At 36.5% G+C, this 24812-nt stretch overlaps 4 protein-coding genes across 5 annotated transcripts; 1 reads left to right on the top strand and 3 right to left on the bottom strand.

Moving 5' to 3' along the window:
* Window positions 1–6115: 6115 nt before the first annotated feature.
* On the bottom strand, window positions 6116–7566 carry LOC143469317 (uncharacterized). Its single transcript, XM_076966971.1, has 5 exons — window positions 7375–7566; window positions 7150–7264; window positions 6910–7046; window positions 6683–6806; window positions 6116–6592 (listed from the first exon to the last, which is right to left on the bottom strand). Exons 1-5 carry the CDS (start codon window positions 7388–7390, stop codon window positions 6379–6381), a joined length of 606 nt encoding a protein of 201 aa, XP_076823086.1. The 5' UTR covers window positions 7391–7566; the 3' UTR covers window positions 6116–6378.
* Window positions 7567–9840: 2274 nt separating this feature from the next.
* LOC143469183 (uncharacterized) lies at window positions 9841–13757 on the bottom strand. The gene is made up of 5 exons (XM_076966780.1): window positions 11053–13757; window positions 10759–10876; window positions 10508–10644; window positions 10156–10282; window positions 9841–10056 (listed from the first exon to the last, which is right to left on the bottom strand). The coding sequence occupies exons 1-5, from the start codon at window positions 11066–11068 to the stop codon at window positions 9936–9938; spliced, it is 519 nt and encodes a 172-aa protein (XP_076822895.1). The 5' UTR covers window positions 11069–13757; the 3' UTR covers window positions 9841–9935.
* A 3552-nt stretch (window positions 13758–17309) lies between these two features.
* LOC143469792 (uncharacterized) lies at window positions 17310–20527 on the bottom strand. Of its 2 annotated transcripts, none has more exons than XM_076967614.1 (5): window positions 19742–20527; window positions 19507–19621; window positions 19195–19331; window positions 18533–18656; window positions 17310–18413 (listed from the first exon to the last, which is right to left on the bottom strand). In XM_076967614.1, exons 1-5 carry the CDS (start codon window positions 19755–19757, stop codon window positions 18176–18178), a joined length of 630 nt encoding a protein of 209 aa, XP_076823729.1. In that variant the 5' UTR covers window positions 19758–20527; the 3' UTR covers window positions 17310–18175. The 2 variants fall into 2 exon arrangements, with proteins under 2 accessions (XP_076823729.1, XP_076823730.1); XM_076967615.1 differs by having other exon boundaries at window positions 17311–18413; window positions 19878–20527.
* A 2142-nt stretch (window positions 20528–22669) lies between these two features.
* LOC143469126 (uncharacterized) lies at window positions 22670–24290 on the top strand. The gene is made up of 6 exons (XM_076966698.1): window positions 22670–22736; window positions 22843–22903; window positions 23079–23196; window positions 23310–23446; window positions 23669–23795; window positions 23899–24290. Exons 2-6 carry the CDS (start codon window positions 22888–22890, stop codon window positions 24017–24019), a joined length of 519 nt encoding a protein of 172 aa, XP_076822813.1. The 5' UTR covers window positions 22670–22736; window positions 22843–22887; the 3' UTR covers window positions 24020–24290.
* Window positions 24291–24812: the final 522 nt, after the last annotated feature.

Genomic DNA, 24812 nt, shown 5'->3' with positions numbered 1-24812 from the left:
GTTACACTCAGTTCAAGTAGTATGTTTGTGGTGACTTTAAAATGTTGGGAATTTCACTTGGTCTGCAGGGTGGTTACACAAAATACTTTTGCTTTTTATGCTTGTGGAAGAGTAGAGCTGACGGTGAGCACTATGAGAAAATTCATTGCCCGGCACGGGAAAAACTAACCTCAGGAATGTACAACGGTATTAGGGAACCTCTTGTAAGCCGGGATATAGCTTTACTGCCTCCACTTCATATCAAATTTGGTCTGGTAAAACAGTTTGTTAAAACTTTGGATTTCAACAAATCCGTTCAATGTTTCCCAGACTATCACTTACCAAAATAAAAGGAGGAATATTTGTTGGTCCCCAGATAAACACAATGTTAAAGTGTAAAAGCTTGGAAGAAAAAATAAATGAAAAAGAAAAAGAAGCGTGGCAAGCATTTCGAGGTGTGGTTGATGGATTTTTGGGAAATAAAATGGACAGAAATTACAAAGAGTTGGTGAAAAAACTTTTCAAAAGTTACCAAAACCTGTCGCATGTTTGCCAAACTTCATTTTTTATGTTCCCATCTGGATTTTTTTCAAGAAAATCTTGGTGACTTCAGTGAGGAGCATGGTAAGAGATCTCATCAGGATATTGAGCCAATGAAAAAACGATATAAAGGCCGCTGGGACAGTGCAATGATGGGAGACTGCAATTGGTGTTTAGTAAGGCAAGACAGGAGTGGTCATAAAAGAAAAGCTCGCTCAAAAGTACGTTTTTGATCGACTCTTACTCTTTGACAAAACTATGTTACATTTATCTTCAAGATTTCCTTATTAACGTTTTTATACTGATTTTTGCTTTTAATAAACCAAACGGAACCTTGATGTGGAGTTAAAGTCTACTGCAAGAGTAGAACTCAATTTGTCATACTTACAACTATATCAAAATTTGAAGATCTCAAAAATTAACAATAGTACGAAAAAACTAACTGGATTTTTGAACTCAGCACCCAAAAATACATGAAGGGGCATTAACAAAAGTAGCCAAACAAAAATTGTGTTATGTAGTGAATAGTGACTCTAATTCCATTGACGTAAAGATTAAACGATCTGGTTTATTTTGTAAATGAGGTGTTTGTCTCGTCATTCGGTACAAATAAACCGCTTTGGCAATATTGATTTGCAATTAAGGGTTGTATCATGGAGTAAAGTAGAAAATATGACAAGTGGATTGCGAATGCGTTATATTGTAACAACATTTAATCGGTTTGTTTTTTCACCGCCAAAACCTGTCTGACAGATGACATTTTTTATCGTTCTTACGTCACTACCTTAGGCATTTTACATGTTTGGGCTTTATTTTTAATTGCTTTGCCGTGCGTGTTCTGTGTAGGCTTGTCTGAACGTTGCCTTTGAATAGGAGCTGGTGTCGCGTTACTGTGGCACAGAACCCGACTGAAATCAGGGAAAGTTCAATTCCCGTTACAATATTGAGTGTAATAATTTCGAGTGTAATAATCGTTTTCATTTTAAACGCAACGTTAAACGCAAAGTGCCATAGTTTTAGGCAAGAGGTGATGGTGGGAATGAAGGGCAAAGTTATTGTACTGCTTGCATTAAAGCAATATCCCAGCAAACCCCACAAAATGTTTGAACAATAGTTGCTACTATATAAAGAACATGAATGCGGGTAGTTTTTAAGTAAAAATTCAAACACACCTATAGAAAATGGCAGTTTTCAGATATCGGACGTGTTTGGAAAAGCTTGCATTCATCATTCAAATGTGATAAGTTATATTATTTTGTTTAATGTAATGTAATTAATGTGATTGTAATATGATATCTATTCAGGGAAGTTGGCTAAGCGTTAAGATTCAGACCACGCGTCAATTCATACATTCGATGAAGTGTTAAGATAGATATTAGGTACAATCTTCAGATGTTGAAAAGCAGTTGTGGTTTTTTGAATTATGGTCCAGTACAAAGTAGGGCTTTCATACCAGCCGCTGGTAGCATCAGTTCGACGAACGATGCATTGGAATCCATCGCTGTTAATGTTTCCCATTTGTACAGCGTATCTGTAACATTGTTAAAACAACGTGTTTCAATACAGTTTATCAACGGTCCAAAGCACACTTTTTGCCTGATGTCATCATTACACAATAAAAGTGACTGACGTCGTCTGGCTAGCAAAGTTACCTATAACCCAAACATATATATCTTTAGGTGCTCGATCTATGGGTGATGGGAATTGGACCGATATGTTTGCTGAGTTGGTTCAGGAAGATGCAATAACCTGATTTCCTGGAGAAGGATTCGAATAACATATAAAACAGAATAGGCTGACAAGCTTATCAGTTGTTTATGTGACTTGAACTAACGAATAAGTTCCTGTGATAATAAAGTTTTAGGTTTTTGTACATAACAGCTACAGCAGACAAGGTAGTAATTTCACAAAATAAATTATTACAAAGACAAAGTGTGCGCTTTTTAAACATGTATTAACGAGTGAAATTCACACCAGTACCTTGTGCCGGAGGTACTTCTCTTCCTACAGCTTTCCAGATTAACTGTGGCTGTTCAGTCCATCCGCCAGGTTGGTCAGTACGAATCACAGTAAACCGAAACGCTAAAGGGGAAGGAACGATGCCTTGAACGACGAAGCTGTTACAAATAGTTTTTTGTAAACTTTATGCATTTAATGTGGCTTCTAATAGAGTTCAAAGTTTCGTCATTTCTTTCCATCTATAGCTGTCACCACTCATTTTCGTCAAGGTCAAGGAGTTCTGAATCTATTTAGGAATAGCCCAATGTAATCTTCAAATATAGCGCCGACTTATTAACAACGAAAACACGTAAACTTCAACATGTTATATATAGTAAGCAAGTATAACATAACCCTTAACTTCATGAATCGCATTATCCCAATCACCTGTTATATCGTAAGGATAAGTTATTGCGATGTCTTTAACGCTAGCGTTATTATCCCATTTCAGGCTCAACTGTTGTCCTAAGACTCTTGATTTTTGGCTATTAACCCAGCCACTTTATAGCTGGTCTGATCAAATGAAAGAAAAAGGTTCGCGTTTCCAACGTTCCTATTGTTGACGATAATCCATTTTCGTTGAGTCATACACTGTCATTCTAGTCAATCTAGTGTTTAAAAATTAAACACAGTTTCACTTCTTTAAACATGTTAAAGTGTTTAATTTTGTGCTTAGGTGTATGGAATTTGTTAATTTGACAAAATTTAAACACTTTATGGGTTAAACACCACAATCCATGACATGTTTAATATTGATTTATGCCTGTTCTACACTTTTTCCTTGATTTAACGTTTAAATTGTTAAACACATAACACAAAGATTACAAAATGTGTCAAACCAAAAGGTGTTTAGGAGGAATGTGTTTATTTTATTGAATCATAACTTATAAGTTAAATTGGCTTAGGAAGAATCAATGAAAAACAGTTTATATTTGCTTTTAACCGCATATTTATTTTCCAATTTTGTGGCTCAAGTTGGAACCAGTTTTTCCGGTTTGAGAAGTTCGGAAGTATGAGTTGTAATTGGCGGAAGTTATTGCTCCTACATACAAGTTGTAGTGTAAGTAACAGTGCAATGGGTTTTAATGGAGGCATGTTAGCATTTAGCAAGCTCCCTCTAGTGGTTGTTGGTGAAGGGTTATCGGTATAATTAGACTTAACAAGTAACACATATCGGGCAACCGAATGTTGAAACCGCATAGTTATTTGCAGTTTAGGGTAAGTTCCACTACTATAAAGCAAAAATAACAAATTCAAGTTCACAGCAAATGATGGATGTCTTTAAGAAATAATAATAAGAAAACACATTTGTGTTTATGATTAAAAAAAGTAACTCTTCCGGAAGTTAAAACACCAAAAAGTGAAATATAACTTCTCAAAACGGTGAGTAATGGTCCACAGTGGTGTCAGCTACTATTGAAACCTCTTGCTATAGGTTCTACTGCATGGGTGACATAGTCTAAATGTGACAAACAGGATTCGAGAATATTGCCACATCGAAAACGAATTCATTGACGATGGTGTTAGTTTTTCCCATTGCCTTTAAAGAAACCCCAGAAGTGACAACTAGCGCTTTGGGAAATGCGAGGCGGTGAAAGTTATGAAGTTTCTAAAAAAGTTTAACTAAAAGCCGTTTTGCTTGTTTGCAATGGCATTATTTCGCTTGTCTTTGTGCAGATTTCAAGTACAAGATATAATTCCTACGCCATTAGCGTTTAAGTTTACCATAACACGCACTGATGCACCAGATGGTTAAACGGAATCACCATTGTTTACTTGGAAAGCTATTGAACAAGAAGTGACAGATCCAAAAGTTACCAGAAGTTATCTAATGTTTCTAATAATAGTAAAGCTTTGCACAGCTTGAAATCTACATCATAACCATCTGTAAATCGTTTTTAACCTTGATTCTATAAAAAGTTTGTTGTTTTTATTTAGATTTTTTATTTGCATAAATTATTGTTTTGTTCAAATCACGGTAGAAATGCTTATATTCACTCACTTGAAGTGATAAACCCGTAAAAGTGCAATCAAATTCAAAATTTTTTCAAATTTTTGCACAAGATTTCAGGAAATAGGCAAATCCAACTCAAACACATTAAACGTCACAGTCTATTTTCGTGAGGCTTACGTTGCAGCTCCGGACATATTTGCTTGGGTGGTAGGATCCTTTGCTAACCAGATCACGTGAGTAATAGTGTGGAAAACTTATAACCTCAGTCTTAACTATCTTATTCCGTTTTTTCATTAAGGCAGCGCCACAGGGCTCGACAATTCACAAATTACCTTGCAGATACCTCGTGGACATAACTAGCGTCAACAGGACTGAATTTCAATGTACGGTCAAAAGAACCAATGCAGCTACTGGTTGGAACGAAAATCCGACACTCTGTTGGACAATTAACTAGAAAGTTATTTTTTCTTTCTTTTCCATTTTAAACCTCTCACTGCTGATTTTTATCCTGCTGTGCTGCTGCTTCATCCTGTTGCATCCTTCATCCTGCCCATCATCCTGTACCATTGTACAGCACTTAATACCTTAGCTACTCTGAAATACGTTTAAGTAAATGTTCTTTGATAGATTTTGTCCTAAAGCAAAGCGTTTGTGAACAACTTAAAGTTCTCCAAACAGACGTCATTGCCACGAACTGTAATTTTATCACGATATACAACTTATTTACTTGTTATTTGGATAACTCCACTTTGGTAATTTCTTGTGTATTTGTGTCCATTGCTTTATTTTCTGTTGGAAAAATACTATTTTGCTAAAATTGAGTATGAAAACTTTTGCAGCCAGTTTGTTATTTTCATATCATGTAGTTTCAATGATGGTCAAAGTAGCAGAGAGCTATCACTCGTTGGCACAGCGCCATCTTTATAGTACTTTGAAGGAACAGAAACAGACGCACTACATAACTTTCAGAATCGTTAATGAATTTTTGGGCTCTAAGGAAAGCATTCAGAGGCGGTGCATACTTACCTCAAGGTCAGTAACTAGTGTAACAATCACGTGGTTTTGTTATTAGTAGTCTCGTTGTACTCGTTGCTTTCAAATATCTTATCGGTTTTTGTGTTGATTATGTGCGTACATTTGTTTGATGTTTTGTGGTTTTTCTGTTGACACGCCCTTTTGATTTTGTCTTTTTTGTGTGTTGTTTTATGCTGCACAAACTTAGCATCCCCTGTAGCACATGCTTTAGTAGGTTTAGCTGTTTTGTCTTTCACCTCATTGTGTACTCATTGATTACAGTGAAAATCCGCACGGTTTGGCTTACGTCACTACTTTTGTTAGGCACGTTCCTGTTCCCTAAATTTTGCGACACAGGTCAAATCGGTTTGAGTGTTGGTCCGTGAAGAATTTCTTCTTATGGTGGCAGCTGTTCGTTTCAACTTTAAGTCGACGCCTGTTTTTCGTGTCTAGTTTTTAAATATACATGCATATATATATCAACCAACACTCAAGAGTGACATTGATATGATGGTTTTCCATCAGCGAAACTGCAGTTCCTGGCATAAACATGTGCGTTTTATTTAACAACTGCAAAGATGTTACGCGGCGTTTATTGCGTCATCCAGGAGTTTATCAATTTTAGAAGCTATTCTCTTTGTAAAAGTTATATATCAGCGTGTTAAAAATCTTCGCAATCTGAATCAAAAACAAACGTAGAAGAATTTTAAATTTAAACCATACAGCCCTACAGCCAAACGCGATTTCAAATATCTGCTTAATTGTATTAACTTATTGGAAACATTTACAGAATCGATGTAGTGACAACAATATTAGCATATACTGCACGTCAACATACAGTAAAGATAATTAAATAATTAGTAAATATAATCATACAATTTTTATCCGCGAATTCAACGCTTTCGTATCATCTTCATCCTTCCACAGACCGTTTTAACCGATCTTCGAACAAACTTGACACGCGGAAGGCAGCAGCCGACTGTATCCGAGTCTTCTATCACGGTCCATAATAAAACGGGATTCTCTTTCCAGCCAGCATTTTTGTCAGTTCGCCTGACCGTACATTGAAAACCACTTTTGTTGACGCTGATCATTTGAGCACTGTATCTGTAATTAACATGTGTCCTATTATATTAGTTTATCATACATTGAAAACTAAACTTTGTTGCACTGAATTTTCAATTTCGTTAAGCTCACGTGGTTTGGTTAGCAAAAGTCCCCATTACCCACGCAAATATGTTCGGGGCTACATCAAAGGGTTCAGGAAAGTTTACTGTCACGTTTGCCGTGACGTAATCAGATTCACCAATTTCTTGAAATCCTGAAAAATAACAAAAACACGTAGTAAATGTTTGCGTATAGCAAATTTTGTTTAGGTATCAGAAGATCATATACCGATGAGTAAATTAAAATCTTTCTGATACCTTTTGGGTCAGGCACTTCTGGTCCAATTGCTTTCCATATAAGCATTGGAGATTTTGTCCAGCCATCCGGTGAGTCAGTTCGCGTCACAGTAACCACAAATGTAAACGGGGAAGAGTTGACACCCTGTACCGCGTACCTGCAGTAGATGAGCGATAAAAAGAATTCAACACATAAACCGATGGTTTTGTCATGGTTTCATAGTTGAAATAAAATACAGTAACTTTTATTGGCATGCCAACCTGGCGTTTAGCCCTACTACATTGGCAGTCACAATAGGAGCGGTAATAAAGGGAATGCCAAACGTCAACGTCATTGTCAACGAGTTTGTTTCCGATGTAGGAAGATATCTGACACCTGACATCAACAAACAAAATTTAGTTAAAATGTAATAATTTTTATCAAACGTAGCAGTTTTCAGCGTTTAACTTTTTAAAGATAAATTTAATTTAATTCAAATGTATCACCTTGCTCTGACGTCATTGTAAAGGTACAATTATTTGTTGTTTATTCAAAATAGAAACAAAAAGTACAAGACTGATATCGTAGAAGAAGCAAATCTGCTATCAAACGTGTTATGTCAATATTTAACTTTTTTAACGACTGATATACAGTGAATGCGTTGCTTTCAACCTATGCTTTGTAAAAGGCAAATCAATTAATGACGTTTGTATATTGCATAAAATCTATGCTAAACACTTCTCTCAATGCTGTCCATTAGCCGGTAAAAGTTAAACTGGGAGTGTCATTCAACGGAACATTGTCCTGTTGCCGCATGTAATGGATTCACATTTTGTACGTACGCTACGCAAACTTCCGGTGAAATAATATGACTTTACATATAACAGGTGACCAGGGGTTAATGTGAGTGAGTATGCTAAACAATGCTATTAGTCATCGCAAACGATGAAGTTAACGCGCTCATAATTAGGCGTAATTGTGCAACCTGATTGCTCAGGTTATTTCCTCTGGTTCATTTCTCTGGTTGCGCTGGATATCCAGCCGTCCGTGCTGGTAATTTTCTTTCTATAGTTTCATATTGATATATTTCAAAGACTTCATGAAAGACAACAACGACAACATCATCACCATATAATTTATACAACAGTGGTTTTTCACATGAATAAGGCAAGATATTTGTGCAACGGATAACATCTTTTAATTTATGCGACGAGTTTTGCTCAAAAAAGTAATATAAGCGGTCAAAACTTAATTTTCAAAATTTGCAGTTGAACATCTTAAGCTGCTACCACAATATCCAAGTGCGAGCACAGATCTCACTTTTATTGAAAATCATTGCCTTATATGGGCATGTAATTCGGTTGTTTTTAATAATCTGTTCCTGGTCATTATTAGCTACAGTCACTTGTCAAGCTGAAAAATTCCTGACAAACGTTTAAGCCTACCAGCTCACCCTGAATGAAGCACATTAGAAGCACACATTGTATGGTATATGGCCTATTCTGTTGTAAACAGTTAGTTTTGTTTTAAACTAAACAAATTAAACAGTCAAATATTTGGCTCCAACCCTCTACTCCCAAGCGTTTCATTCTAACTCTGCCTGGCAAATTCCTTAGCTTTGCAACTCTATGAAATGCAAAAATGTTAATTAGGTTCATAAAGAAAAAAATGGAAATATAGCCTTATAGCTAAGGCCATTTAAAGTCATTAAAGTCATATTTTTTTCTATGCATCAGTAAGTCGTGAAATCAATTTTAACGCAAAAACCGCATCCCTATGAGGTATATTAAGAAAGTTATGAAGTCATATTTTCCTGGTTAGGTCATAAATCAGCTTTTTAAGTTATATAGTCATATTTTTGAGTTATAAAGTCATATCGTTGTATACTTTAAATAAAAAGTACGAATTTAAGCGGTGAAGCAATTAAGCATTAAGAAAGTAAGGCAATTTCTGATTGAACGAAGGCAAACTGTAGGATTAGCCTACATAACACTTACAGTCACAGACCTATATTTTATGAGGTCACACATTGCATTGTGTTGCAACACAATCTGTTCTACTTCTGTGCATTGAAGTGGGACGTCATGTGAAGTTCAGTCAGTGGGTAGGCAAGCTAAAAAGCTCAACCTTGGTCTACTTATATACAAATACAGTACAACTAGTAGCAAACTGAAGAATATAACAGTTAAATATATACAGAGACTTAGACATAGAGAGAATATCTGGTTCAGCATGCCAAAAGTGAAAGAATCAAATGCAGCGATCCAAAGTTGACTAGTCAGTTAACAGAAATATGCCTCCACTACAACAATATTTCAAACTTAATACTCAAAATGGAAAGTTGTACGTACACCATCAAAGAGGCCCATGCTGATCTAAATGCCCTTGATTTCAGAAAAGATCCGCTTGAGCTCAAAAATTACATTAAGAAGCGATTGGACAAAAACGATGTGAAACAAATTATGGAGCTACAAAGACAAGACATTTCACCAGCGCTTTATGCAAAACTGCAGAAGTGTCAACCCACATCAGCGTCTGTGGAGCGCTCATTTTCCTTACTAAAGTCATTTTTACGTCCAAATCGTAACTTCAAAGACTCTAACATTCCACGCTACATGAAACTGTACTACAACTGTGGTTTAAAATAAAAATGGATGTGTATTACTGTTATGTTGCGTATGTTTTACTCTTTAGTTCCGTGAGTGACGTTGTTCGCATGTAAAAATACACGATTTTCACATAAAGTCATATTTTCCAAAAAATAAAGTCATATTATTGATTTTTTAAGGTCATATAAAAATGGCCCTACTTATAGCCAATCATTCCAACAACGACGAGGCGGAATCAAAGGCTAAATGCCGACCACCTCGTCGAACAGAAGCTGCTGTGCTGTAGGCGTTATATTGCTGTTTACGCCGAAGTAACTATGGCTGACTTCTAAGCTGTCATGATTTTAGCCACACATTTCACAATACTATATAAGATAACTTTCATTAGACATATCAAATCGCACATTCGTAATTATTGACCATAAGTGTGCGCAATCTCAGATGTTGAAAAGCAGTTGTTATGGTTGAATTATGGTCCAGTACAAAATAGGTCTTTGATCCCAACCGTTGGTAGCGTCAGTTCGTTGAACGGTGCATTGGAAACCACCGCTGTTAATGCTGCCCATTTGTACAGCGTATCTGTAATATTGATAAAACTAAGTGTTTCAATACAGTTTATCAACGGGCCAAAGCAAACTTTTGGCCTGGTGTCATCATTACACAATAAGAGTCACTTACGTTATCTGGTTAGCAAAGTTTCCATTAACCCAAGCAAATATGTCTTCAGGTGCTGGGTCTATTGCTGACGGGAATTGGACCGATACGTTTGCTGTGTTGGTGCTGGATGCTGCAATGGTCTGATTTCCTGGAGAAGGATTCAAACAACATATAAAACAGAATTGGCTGACAAGCTAATCAGTTGTTGATATATGACTTGAACAAACGAATAAGTTCGTGTGATATTAAAGTCTTAGGTTTTTGTACATAACAGCTACAGCAGACAAGGTAGTAATTTTACAAAGTAAATTATTACAAAGACAAATTGCGCGTTTTTCAAACGTGTATTAATGAGTAAAAATCACACCAGTACCTCTTGCTGGAGGTACTTCTCTTCCTTCAGCATTCCACTCTAACTCTGGCTGTTCAGTCCATCCGCCAGGTTGGTCAGTACGAGTCACAGTAAACCGAAATGCTAAAGGGGAAGGAATGATGCCTTGAACAGTGTAGCTGTTGAAAATTGTGGTTTGTAAACTTTATGCATTTAATGTGGCTTCTAATAGATTTCAACGTCTCGTCAATTCTTTTCATCTATAGCTTTACACCAGTTATTTTCGTTCTTACTTTCCGCTGCTTCCTTGTACTTTTACCGTCACTAGGGGACTTGTGCCATTGTATGGGATGGGAAAACAGCATGTCAAGTCCAAGGAATTCTGATCCGATGCAGGAAGAGCCACGGTTCCTGTTGAAAACAAATTTAATTTTCAAAACCTTATTTTGCGATGAACACAAAAATCACAACAAATCAGTTTTCATGTCTTGCAATACTTTTGCATTTAATCGTTTTCCATTATAACAAGATAATATTGCAGTATAGTATAAACCTAATGCAAGGTAAATCTTGTTCAATTTCAGTACCATTTTGAGTACTCATTGTGATTATTAGCAAACAAATGTATTACTTTTCGGGCAATGTAATCTGCAAATATAGTACCAACTTTTAACAACGAAAGCACGTAAACTTCAACATATGATATATAGTAAGCAAGCATAACATAACTTATAGGCTTGTCCTTTTTTAGAAATGCAAATCCGGGACGCATATTGAAAACTGCAAATGAACTTAATATAGGCCTACAACAAAAAAATTTAATGCAACTAATTAATGAATATGGGCAAATTACCAATATATGTAGGCCTATTTCACCAACGAAAACCTTTTTCAGAAGTAGTGTTCGATTTTATCTTTTCATAAAATTCACTACATCTCAAATCAACATTAAATTTGCAAGTGAGGAGAGCTTTGACAATCTGTTCTAGCATTTGGCCTCTGTCATCGGGCCACATATTGTTCATAATTGAAAAAATTCGTTCAACTGGTGCTGATGTTCCAGACAGACAAAGCACAAACTCGACAAGTTTTTAAAAGTTTGGAATGGTTATGTTTTCGTTGATAAAAGTTTGGAACAATTGGATCCAATTTTGTTCAAGAGATGTTGTTGCATTTTCCACGATTCTTTCCTCTCACTCTCAGACATGTATTTCTTTATCAAAACAGGCTCATCGAAAAGGAAGTCCATGTTGATCATTTGGTTCTGAAACATTTTGTTGATATTTTCCGCAGACCTACGTACAAGTGGCCAGGAAAAGTCTTCACTCAAGTTCATCCAAAGATGAGGTATCACATCTTCATAGGCATCGCTATAATCATTCAGATATGATTCACATTTCTCGTAAAAATCTCAAACTTCTGTAAGAAACACCCTTGCAACTATTTCTTCTTTCTCAAGCTTTTCCAAAAGATACTTTGCTTGGTATGGGACAATTATGTTATTTACCTTCTTTCCATGCAAGTTAAACTTTAACTCCATAAAAATATTTGCCACATCTACAGCACTAGTCTTCTGCCTTTCTATCTTCACCATAATCTTATTAAAGTACTTCAACTCTCCATGCACAAATGTGAGATAGAGTTCTTGGGCTGGTTCATCAAAACATTGACTAATGATGGTTGGGCAACGTTCTTGTGATTTAAAGTAGCTCTTCAATGCTTCAAACATTTCAAGAACGAGTTGTAAAGCAGGTAGTAAGGATAAAAACCTGGTGTTGCCATGTTGCAAACCCTTTTGTACTTAACATCAACAAATTCGCAAAACTCTTTAAGTTCCAAAAGTCGAAAAGTATAAATGTAAAAGAATTTGTAAATTTGAACAACGAGGCTTTCGATGCACACTGCCAAAGTATCAACAGCATGCTGAAGGCAGTTGTGGACGATAAGAACTGCACATCCAATGCAGACAAGATTCCGTTTGAGGTTTTCCTTACCTTTAAAAAAACATTATGTTGTCCTCTTCTTTTAAAACCTCCAAAATTCGTATCGCAGTGGTCCGCGCAAAATCCAATCAGTTTCTTCTTGAGTCCTGTACGGTTAAGAACCGAGAGCAGGAATTTGCTTAGTATTGCAGCAGTTTCTCCAGGAACAGATTTAAATTGCAACAGCTTCACTTTAACGCCAGTTTCAGGTAGAAAGTAGCGAACTACAATGGGAACATGTTTTACTTCTTCCCTGTTGGAGGCATCAATTGTAACAGTAACGAAGTTAACTTGATTCTTTCTTCCTTCCTGGCGAAGTTCGTCAGCGGGACATGGGGGCAATAACGTTAACAACTATCGATTCACACTTTGTTTTGCCGAAGGAAAATTTAGGCTCGAACAGTTTTGAAACCAACTTGGAAGTGCAATCTGAACTTTTAAAACTTTGCCCATGAGTAGCGGTATGATAAGCAAAAGTTGCCTCTTATGCAGCTATAGCCAGCGCAGCATTGGTGCCAGTAGTTTTGAAGAAGGATGCTAAAGACGTAATGAGCAACAGATGCGGTTTTGAAGCTGAAGTCTCCCGAATTCTTCAACTTCACCTCACAAATGGAAAGTTGGATCCGACGTTTTCGAAGGTATTGCGTAGCCTACGGTCTCAGACAGGAAACAGATCTCCAAAAAGAATTTCTTTGGTTTTTGGTTGGTTGCATGATACTAATGTTCTGGAAAGCCAACTGATTCGTCAAGGATTAGCTCATATAGGAAAGGGAACGCACAGATTAGCCATTCCTATGAGCTAACGGTATAATAATTCCATCTTTTAAAGTAATCGTCGTAAGGCTAATCCTATGTCGAATGAATAATCCAACCGAACGGCTGTGGCTGGTCATTGTACGGTACAATCTGATGGTGTAGGCTACTGAGATGTAGGCTATACCGGTATGTATGGATAAGGTTTGTATAGTGATTGATGCACACCGTATACCACAGGAATAGATGAACTACAGTATGGTACAGTGTGATTACTGGCCAGTTTAACATATAACATAGGTTTATCTGTGCAACAAATCTGTGAAATGGCATCGGAATTGCAGTTACAACCGTTGGAATGGCCTTGCACAAAGTATTAACGGATTTCACTAAAAATCTGAAAGGCTGAAATGAACAAAATAGGCCTAGTTTTCGATTTCAACTCTTTCAGGCAGTCAGGCGTTTAGTGTGTCCGTCATTAACACTGCATAATTGGTCCTGTTTGATATAGGCTAGAGGCGGGTCCTAACCGAAAGAACCACCGTCATTCTGGCAGAATCCTAGCAGAATGACAGCAGGGTTTCCGTTTATTTTTTTATAAACTATGTAGAGTAAACTAATTAATTATTATTCTTAAGCGCTCAATAAGTTTACTGTTATTAGTAAGTGTTCTGTTAATGGAACCAAACTAGTTAAACAGGTAGCCTATAAGTTGTTGGTTGATGTTAACTTTTAGCCTAATGATAAACTGCCTAATGATTTTAATGTGGTATGCCTAGTCTAGACTTGTCTGTTTTTAACAACGCCTGTAAATATTTTTGGTTACGGTATTTGGATGTCAGCAGTCAAACGTTATTATTGATATTAATGAGAAAATTCTTTGATTTAGCAGTATTAATTGCATGGCCTAGGTAAAAGGTAAAATTGTTGAATGCTGATGGGCTAAAATCTTAGGTTCTTCTAACGTTTTAGTCCTATTAAGTTGATGCAATGCAAAAGTCTGGAAGTGAAGCTTCTTAGTAGACCATAGCCCATTAGCTAGCTTAATAACAGGTTGCATGTAGTTGAAAAAACAAAATCACAAAAGGTTGTACTTGCACTGTTTCAATAATCAAGTCAGCAACAGTATGGATAACAGTATGGATAACAGTCTGTGGCGGCCTGGGTGGCTTTTGTAAAATCATTACGTCATTCTTAGAAATGTGTTTTCCAGAACAATTGGAGTTTTTAAACTTTCAGTCCCGCCACATCATTCTTAGGAAAGAGTTTTCCAGCTAGTAATTGGAGTTCATAAACTTGCTTTTTCAGAACACTGCAAACTATCGTTGGTATATTTGAAAACTTGCTACGAATAACTTCGTGTGAAAGCTCCTTATTTGTACGTTACCAAGTCGCTTCCAAGAAACTGTTTCCAACTTTAACCGAATGTAATTTGCATTGCAAACGCACTGTTTTCCACGTCCACACGCCTTGAAATGTTCATGCCTTTTTTGTCATATATTTCCGCCACATCGCAGCACGTTTTATAAGCTTGAACTTCTGCGCGAGACTCCCTCAGAGCCTCAGACGCAGACGCGAAGTTATAGACATATGTAATACGGTACTACTGTAGTCGTGGTGATCGCAAATCAGTAGACATCGTGTAAACAGTCGTATGACTTGTGTTCTTGGTTATTTGTAATGTTGAGAAAGTGTACACCACCTACAATAAAAGCCTTTTCTGGCAAACGGTATTTGTTATAATATAATAAGAACGTTCGGCTGTCAAAAAGGTTAGAGAATTCTAACCGCACGCAACAATAGAGTCAGATACTAATGTAGTAGGTTAACTAAGTCAATAACGTAAGCTAAGACCGATAAAACTCTGTATCTGCATCTGTCGGCATCAACCTCTGCATTCTAAACGACCCCAACCTCTACAAGTCTACAAACCTAACTAAAAGCATAGATGTAGTAATTTGACTGTTTTTTATAATAAATGTGCATGTAACTGTATGTACTCAGTAAGTGCATTTACCTGCCCAAGATGTTGAAATAGCTTAGTTATCAAGTGTGTTTCGCTCTGAATTCTTAACATGTTATATATTTAGTGTAAATAGTAAGCATTTGTCAAATTGCAAATATCTTTTAGGGATGACAAAATACTGAGTTTATGACAGAGAAATGGGAAGTTTTGTTCAAGATCTTCTTGGTGTAAATATCTTTCTTCCTAGATAAGTTAAAATTGTTTGAAAGTTGATCAATAAGTATTGCAATTACTGTTTTGACAGTCAACTCAGCCCTTTAAAACATACATGAAGAGGTTTGATCATTTTAATGTGGTTAAGCTCCAATTTGTCTGTATTGAAGGCATGTTCTATTGTTGTGCAAGTCTCATAGCCTATGTTTTGTAATTTCATTTGTGCTTTAACCATATTTAAGTTTTCTCACATTAATTATTATCACTCCAAGTGTATCTGTAGCGGCCGTTGGGTGCGTCTTCGTTGGTCGCTGGTTGGCGCCCTCAGAATACTCCCCGCACGTGATAATTTCCACACTGCGCGTCCGATTTTCCATCCCATTCCTTTCTGCACTGCTTGCTCACAGGACAGCAGTTCGATTAAAGCCTTGAATTAAGAAGGTTGTGTTTTTTCTTTCAATATATGAGCGAAGCTAGCATACAACTGAAGCAGCAGCCTTCTGAGTAAGGAGTCGAACAACATACCAGCCCTAACCTTCGCCATATATCAAGTGAATTTGAACATACCAAGGGCTTCGGACTCAAACAACATTTGCACCGAACTCCTAGCTCCTGCTTACGTCCTTAAGTCCTAAACATTTGATTTTATAGCTTCCTGTGTTTCCACCTTCAACTTCCCAAATTAAGGAGGAGCTAATCGCAATACCAAAATCGCAGAAGCCGCTAGGGGACCTAAAGAGCCATATCGTCCTATAATTCTTTTCCGCGTTCCCTCCAAGATCCCTGAACGTCTGATCTACGCCCGCGTCATAATCGACCACCTGGTGCAGGCCGGATACCGACGTGGAAAGTTAACTGTAGGCCACACTCAGAATCTGGGACATTGAGGCCAATAAAATGTTGTCGCTGTACTTTGAGACTAAACAGCTGCCTACAAAAGAGTATGGCGCGGAACCATCCCATCGGGATCCACTTTTGATCCGCGGCAGCTCTGCATCTCCCAGAAAAAGCCGAATACTCAGGCTTATGTTTGGTTTAAATTTTTAGGCGTGTAATGCTTAGGCTTGTGGTAAAAGCAGCATTCATTCGAAAAAACTGTCAGCAACTTGCTATCAGCTCAAATAGATTAAGTAAACCTGTAAACAATATTTATTTCTCAATCTTATGGATAAATGTAATCAGTTACAAAATTCTACAGGGATAATAATTAACCAATGCGTTTAGAGACTTAACATGTTCACATCAAAGTTGAATGTAGATTACACAACAGCGTATAATAAAATATCTCAATTATATCAGAATGTTATCGCGACATAAAAAGGAAAATGTTTTCAAAGTAAATTTTTTTTACATTTTACATTTTCGAATTACAAAGAATATTTTAGATCAAATTCCAGCATATCTGAAATGACAAAACACAACCGATTAAAACAATAATACAATTAATTACAAGTCGAAACGAAAAGCAGAAATAAAATTGGAAAATTCCACTTCGACAGTTCGTCTGTTCACATGTTGCCACTTTGTGTTTTAGTGCGGAAGAATATTGCAATACATTATCCATTTACTTGCATTTGAGAAACACCACTTTAGAATAGAATAAAAAAGAAATGATTCTTTGTACTTCGATTAAAGCTCACATTACATAGTTGAATGAAATCGAGACCTATTTCAATCACACAGATTGCATTTAACGAAAATGAAAATATATTTTGTGATACCATGTACTTTAGTTTGTGAATTCTTTGCGTTTTGTTTAGTATTCAGATTTTGTATTAGCATCTCAATGGGATAATCTGGCTTAGGTCATTGGATCCAAATTCTTGTACACATGGTTCTGTACCAGACAAACCACAATTATGCCGCTGTCCACGTCTGGTGTAGGCCTATATCTGTATTTTCTTTCTACAACAACCGTTGCAGAGAACGCCCTCTCACACAGATAAGTCGACGTTTAAGACGCCAGCAATTAGTTGGTTGTTTTCGATAACTCACTGCATACGATTGATACATTTGGCACCACCGACCAATAAGTTAGTTTCACTACCACTAAGGTTTGGAATTTTGTACCGATACAGCAGTGGTTCCCAAACTATGGTACGCGTACCACTAGTGGTACACGAAGGTCTTCCAGGTGGTACGCGAGCAACTTATCAAATTCACACTAAACGATCACAAAAGATCTTTTATTGTCTTGGGCATTAATTTAATTCACATAAATTAGGTAGAGCGTAAAATTTCATGCTATATTCCCTACTGAATACTAATTCCTTAGGGTATTCACGCATTGGATTGTAAAACAGGGTTTCTTTGTGACGAAATAGAACGTCGTTTATTACTACATAACAAATCCTTGAAGTTAGTTTTTGTAATACGTTAGTTATGCTGTAGCACTGTAGCGAGGGCGGTAAAAGTTCGACTAATTTTTGTTTAATATTCACGAGCCTTTAGTAAACATTTTGCTTATCATTTTTTATTTGTGAATTCTGGAGTTTTGTCGGACCACTTACAATGTAGGTGGTACGCGAACGCTACATGAACCAAAAAAATGGTACGCGAGTAGATAAAGTTTGGGAACCACTGCGATACAGTAACAGCACAGTAAGCAAGTCGAAATTTTAAGTGGGTGTTATGATGCAATAAAGCTACTGCTCAAAAACGGATTTTGTAACGATAGCACAACAAATGTTTAAAGATAGTACAACAGTTAAAGCAAAGCATGAACTTAACATTACTACAAACAAGCGTGAAAGTGAAACTTAACATGTGTGAGATTTTAAATTATTTTGGTCATTGTTATTCCTGCAGACTGCAATCTGGTCGTTGCAAAACTGTATCGCTAAACAAAGTTCCACAAACACAATTCCCGCTACAAATTTCTAAATTCTCCATGATTGAGATCCAATGATTTGAGTCTTTATCTATTATAGTCCAGATCAAAGTTGGATTCTGGTTCCAACCGTTGGTATCATCAGTTCGACGAACCGTGCATTGGAAACCACCGCTGTTAATGCTGCCCATTTGCACGGCGTATCTGTGATAAATATTGAAGCAAATTATGAAACCAACTAATACAAAGAAACATAGATAACTTTGTAATATTAAAAAAAAACTAGAAAACACGACAATAAACTTTTGACAGCCGGTACTCACGTGATCTGATTAGCAAATGTTCCTAGCACCCAAGCAAATATGTTGGGAGCTTCATCTCGTGGTTCAGAGAAATTGACTGTAACATCTAAGGTGTTTTTATCCGAATTCCCAATATTCTGAAACCCTAAGAAACAAAATTTCCCAAGGAATTACTGTTTAATTGGTAAATTTAAAGAAGAATTATAGGAAAATTATAATATGACATAATAATTAATACAATATAATTATAATTATTACAATGATTAAAACTTAGCTGACTATGTAAGTGAAAGTTCCACTGATAATTAATTAATCGTATGAAACTCGGAACAAAATTAACACAACACTGCTAAGTGTCAGACGTGTGCTGGTCTATTTTGATCAACTGCATCTCAACTAAAAAGTTTAATTGACCAGCTGCGTCACCGCTTGGGTTTGAAGACGTGATGTATCACAAGTTTACGTCAAAAAAGGTAGGCCTACTTTGCGACGTCATAGAGTACCTGGTACGTCGAAGGAAATACAAAATTTGGGGTAAGCTGGGTAACATCACATCTACACACTCCATGCCAATAAGGACACAGTCAATCAACAAATATCTCTTAATTACCCAAGACAAAATCATTAAATTTTTGGTACTTGATGATGTTGAGTTTTCGTTGCCAGCTTTTGGGCTATAATACCTTTTGGGTCTGGCACTTTCGGCCCCATTGCTTTCCAAATCATCATTGGTGACTCGGTCCAGCCATCCGGTGAGTCAGTGCGTGCTACGGTAAACCGAAATGCTAATGGAGTGGAGACAATGCCTTCAACCTGAAATCTTTAAACACTGTGGCTCATAATGCAGATACAGCGGTTGTTTTGAAAAAAGTAATGTGTCACTGTTTTACTTTTGAAAACATTCGTCCCGGTTTCTTGTTAAAATAGCCCGAATGTTGGTTTAGACTTTTCGCTTATCTTATTAGAATTTTTACCAATTCACGTTAAGTCCTAACCTGTTTCCATTCTCTAGTACGTTGACCGTTACAGTAGGAGTTACTCGAAATGGAATGGGATACACCAACGTCATTTGCAACGAGTTTCTTTTCGATTTAGGTAGGTACTGCTCACCTGATTAAATTTATTAAAAAAAAAATTTATCAAAGTGAAACATTGATCTGATGTAGTTGCGTTTATGTTGTTAATGTGCAATAACGGAATCCTTTTTAATTTGACTACTAGTTTAATTACCACATTCAGAAGTCATTATATAAGTGCAAAGTTTGATATCCTATACAACGTTTCAGAAATCTAGAGAAAAATCTAGAAAAAATAAAATCTGTATACTGTATTAAAAAACAACTTTTACAACTTTTTTGCACCTCACCAATTAAATATCAGCAAATCTAAATTCAGTAATTAAACTTTTTAACTAGATTTTTAAATCAAGTCTGCACAGAAACAAAGCAATAGTAAAATTCTATGACATATTGCTGACAAAGCCTGTTCTTACATTTTTTCTTAAGTGACAAATTTATTAATCAGTCAGAAATTTTTGTATTACTGAATTCATGACATTTACTCTATTCAACACCTTCCAATTAGCTTGAATTGAAGTTTTTGTGTTGCATCGATTTAAACTTATCGCTTTTCCAAATGCTCTATAAACTAAACCTTTAATCATTAGTAATCAAGGTAAGCTTTTTGTTGGTAGCTTTTCTGATAATAGGATACAGCTCGTCTTCATATTTATTCTTGCAGTGAAACGATTCGACTTTATACGAATCATATATGACTGGGTAAAATCAATATTAGATTTGATCAATGAAAGTTATGATTCATGTGAAAACAATCACAACTAATTGACAACCAGTTTTGATACAAGCTTCGAACTTATCTGCATCACTCTAAGAAAATCCTACTGCTGTCTTTAAAAGATTGAAATTTTCAAAATTTACTACTCTATTTTGAATCTTATTTCACTGTCAAGAAAGATCGGAAACGGGAATGCTTTATAAAATAAAATGCGCACACAGTTTCTCTTCCTTTCTATATACTGTATAATCGGTACTTAGTTGAACTGCTGAGCGTTTGACGTATCCCTTCCGCTTCTTCGTACCACCAACGTATTTACGCGTTCCAACTACATGCTGACGTCATAACGACATCGGAAGTGGTATTGGTTCTGTGCTCTTCACTAATGATTTATCAGAACTGGAAAGTTTACCGCTGCGTTTAATTCAAAAGGCCTTTGTTTTGTCATATTCGAAACGTTCAATAAAACTTATGCGCCATCCGTTGTGCGCGTGCGCGAAAAATGCTTTGTCAGAAAGTGTGCTCACAAATGAGATTCAAGTTTACAAGTTTTTACAGGCACTCTGTTTGTTACTTTTAGACAACGTCACCACCATTTTTTGACAACAAATTATAGATCACGACTCGTATATGCATTCCGACTAATGTCGGACAAGTTCTGAGTGGTGAACAATTCAAAAGTCAGGCCGAAGTCAAAAATGCAGGCGTTGCCCATAAAATGCTGCACATTGTTTCCTGCGTAGAACTCAGGTGAAAGCATGCTGTAATTCCACGGGATTTCCAAACATCTTTCATCATATCGTTGGTGTTGTTTTTTTTTTAATTTGAAATTGCGCTAAACAGGCTTGCAATAACCTAACCCTTGTTAAGCTGAGATTAGGTCAATTTTATAAGAATAAAAATCTTTTTCGTCAATCGTGGAGACTTCATTCACATATTTTGCTTAAAATAAAAAAGTGAAATTTAAAGCTAATAAAATGTGGCGATAACAATTGAAAAATGTCACTTCGTCCAAAGAACATTATTAAAATAATTTTCCAATTTATCCCTTGAAATCGGCAATAGAAAGAAGGTAACAAATAGTCTCTACTAAGCGAAAGATAAAAGTGAATTAAAGACACATTTCCAGGTGATACAATTATGGCAATTATGGTGTTTGGCTAAAATAAATACACAACTAAAGTAATCCATGATTAGACAGACAATGAATTCCAGTAGTTAATACACATTCATAGAAAATTGGGAATTCTGCAACGCAACGATTTCCTAGTTTTATGCTGCAGCAAATTGAGCCAGGATTAGTCAGACAATGAATTCCAGTAGTTAATACACATTCATAGAAAATTGGGAATTCTGCAACGCAACGATTTCCTACTTTTATGCTGCAGCAAAGTGAGCCAGGATTAGTCAGACAATGAATTCCAGTAGTTAATACACATTCATAGAAAATTGGGAATTCTGCAACGCAACGATTTCCTACTTTCATGCTGCACCAAAAGGAGCCAGGATTAGTCAGATTATTATCAGATTTTTCAGAATTTTTCATTGAGTTATTCTTCAACCACGTATTAACAAAATACTGCATAACTAAAGTTTAACAGATAAGTGTGTTGGTTGGAACGTCGAACTCGCGATTATTTGAATCGACTTAGCATATACAGTAGCCCACTGCATCACTATGCTATTGCTCAGGGAATATCAAAGTACGCACGGCTCCTTAAGCAACTTTCTGTGCTCAGACCCTGAAATTGGAATTTTCTTTCAAGACTGGTTCCTAACTTCTCTCTGTACTCTCTATATGTAGACACCAAAGTTCCCCAACCCTGGCCACGCCACTGAACCCCGTAGTGGCTTTAGGTTGAGGCGAGTGATGCGGCCGCGACGGGCTCCCCTCCAAGAGGTATTTGTGTGTACGCGCTGTAAAAAAAAACAAACCTTGCACACGAATATTAGCCTATAGTGAAGCCATACTCTTTGTTTTGCAATAATCCAGAATTATATGATTAATAATATCAAGCTTACACGCTTTATTCATCAATTGGAGTTGATTACCCTTCACCCCTGCACGTTACCCATTGTAATCTCCGGTTTGTTTTTCTCCACACATCGCTCAGAATACTTATATTGCATCTAAAGTGTGTAGGTTAATTAAAACAAATTATACACATAATTTTAGACAATCATCGCCGTTAATTATATGCACACTGCAAGCAAGTATGACTCAACGAAAATGGATTGTCGTCAACAATAGGAATCGTGGAAACGCGGACCTTTTTCTTTCAGCTTGATCAGACCGACTATAAAGAGGCTGGGTCAATGGCCAAACATCAAGAGTCTTAGGACAAGAGTTGAGCCTTTAGGACACGGAATAATCAGACAAGTGTCAAAGACACCGCAATGACTTATCTTTACGATATAACTGGCGATTGGGGTAATGCAAATCAGGAAGTTAAGGGTTATGTTATACTTGCTTACTATATATAATATGTTGAAATTTACGTGATTTCGTTGTTAATAAGTCGATGCTATATTTGCAGATTACATTGCCTAAAAAGTAATACATTTGTTTGCTAATAATCAAGATGAGCACTCAAAGAGGTAACGAAATTGAACAAGATTTGCCTTGCATTAAGCTTATATTGCAAGTTAATGTTATCTTGTTATAATGGAAAACGATTAAATGCAAAAATATTGCAAAACATGAAAACTGATTTGTTTTGATTTTTGTGCTCATCGCAAACACGGTTTTGACAAGTAAATTTGTTTTCAACAGGAACCCAGTCTCTTCCTACATCGGATAAGAATACCTTGAACTTGACCTTCAGTTTTCCCATCCCATACAATGGCACAAAACCCCAAGTGACGGCAACTGTACAAGGAAGCATCGGAACGTACGAACGACAATGACCGGTGTTAGCTATAGATGAAAAGAATTGACGAAACGTTGAACTCTATTAGAAGCCACATTAAATGCATAAAGTTTACAAATAATAATTTCTAACAGCTACAAAGTTCAAGACGTCGTTATTACCCCTTTACAGTTCAAGTTTGGCGTGACTCGTACTGACCAAACTAACGGATGGACTGAAGAGCCACAGTTAGAATGGACTGCTGTAGGAAGAGAAGTACCTCCGGCAGAAGGTACTGGTGTGATTTTTACTCGTTAATACACGTTTAAAAAGCGCACAATTACCTTTATAATAACTTACTTTGTGAAATTACTACCTTGTCTGCTGTAGCTGTTATGTACAAAAACCTAAAACTTTATTATCACATCAACTTATTCGTTTGTTCAAGTCATATAAATAACTGATTAGCTTGTCAGACTATTCCGTTTTATATGTTATCCGAATCTTTCTTCAGGAACTCAGGTCATTGAAAAATCCAGCTCCAACACAGCGGACATAACGGTCAAGTTCCCATCAACAATAGATCCAGCACCTAAAAAAATATTTGCTTGGGTTATTGGAGATTTCTTTAGCCAGATAACGTAAGTGACTCTTATTGTGTAATGATGACATCAGGCCAAAAGTGCATGTGCTTTGGACCGTTGATAAACTGTATTGAAACACGTTGTTTTAACAATGTTACAGATACGCTGTACAAATGGGCAGCATTAATAGCAGTGGTTTCCAATGCACGGTTAAACGAACTGATACTACCAGCGGTTGGGATGAAAGCCCTTCTTTGTTCTGGACCATAATTCAAAAATAACAACTGCTTTTCAACATCTGGAAATTGCGCACTCTTGTAGCCAATAATATTACGAATGTGTGATTTAATATGTCTACTGAAAGTTATCTTATATAATATTATATTGTTGTCAACGAAAAATTAATCATGCGTAGAAAGTTTTGCACTTTGAGTCCAATGTGTATCTCTACTGTAGTGGTGGAGTACACGATGAATTGCTGGTTCACACCTTGTCTATGATTCGTAAAAATTATGACCGTGTTTAAAGTGAATTCTACGTTTCTTTGTGAGATGATTGTCATTGATCGTGCTGCTTGTATCCAATAATTCAAAATCAAATATTAAACGGAATCTATTCAATTGCTATTGTGTGTCTTATGCTGCTTATGATAACTTTTGAGAGACTTCTAGAAACAACAGTAATTAGCAAAGACCACAACTAAGCATTAAATGTTTGTAGTTTCAACACATTCCATCACGTCTTTAAATTACAGCTTCTTTTGCTTTAAGAAAAATTATGCTCAGATTGAGATTATTCAGCAGATTTAAATTAACCCGGCTCTCATATAACCTCATGTCACTTCCATGCCTGTTGCATTGTTGTCCACATTGGCTCTCAAACTTTACCCGAGCCGAGTACCCAACTCCAGGTGTTTGGAGATGACGATGGAGGGGAAGGAACAAGCAATCGTTCCCGGCAGTAGTCAGCCTGGCAAGCTCCCTCTTTAACGTCGAACGTCGGCATCTACAATTGTAGAAAGTTATTTCATACTCTACCCGACTATATCTCTATTAATCATTTGTAGTAGGTGTT

This window comes from Clavelina lepadiformis, chromosome 8 (genome assembly GCF_947623445.1).
Source record: "Clavelina lepadiformis chromosome 8, kaClaLepa1.1, whole genome shotgun sequence".
Lineage (NCBI taxonomy): Eukaryota > Metazoa > Chordata > Ascidiacea > Aplousobranchia > Clavelinidae > Clavelina > Clavelina lepadiformis.
This window is presented reverse-complemented; position numbering and strand designations above follow the sequence as displayed.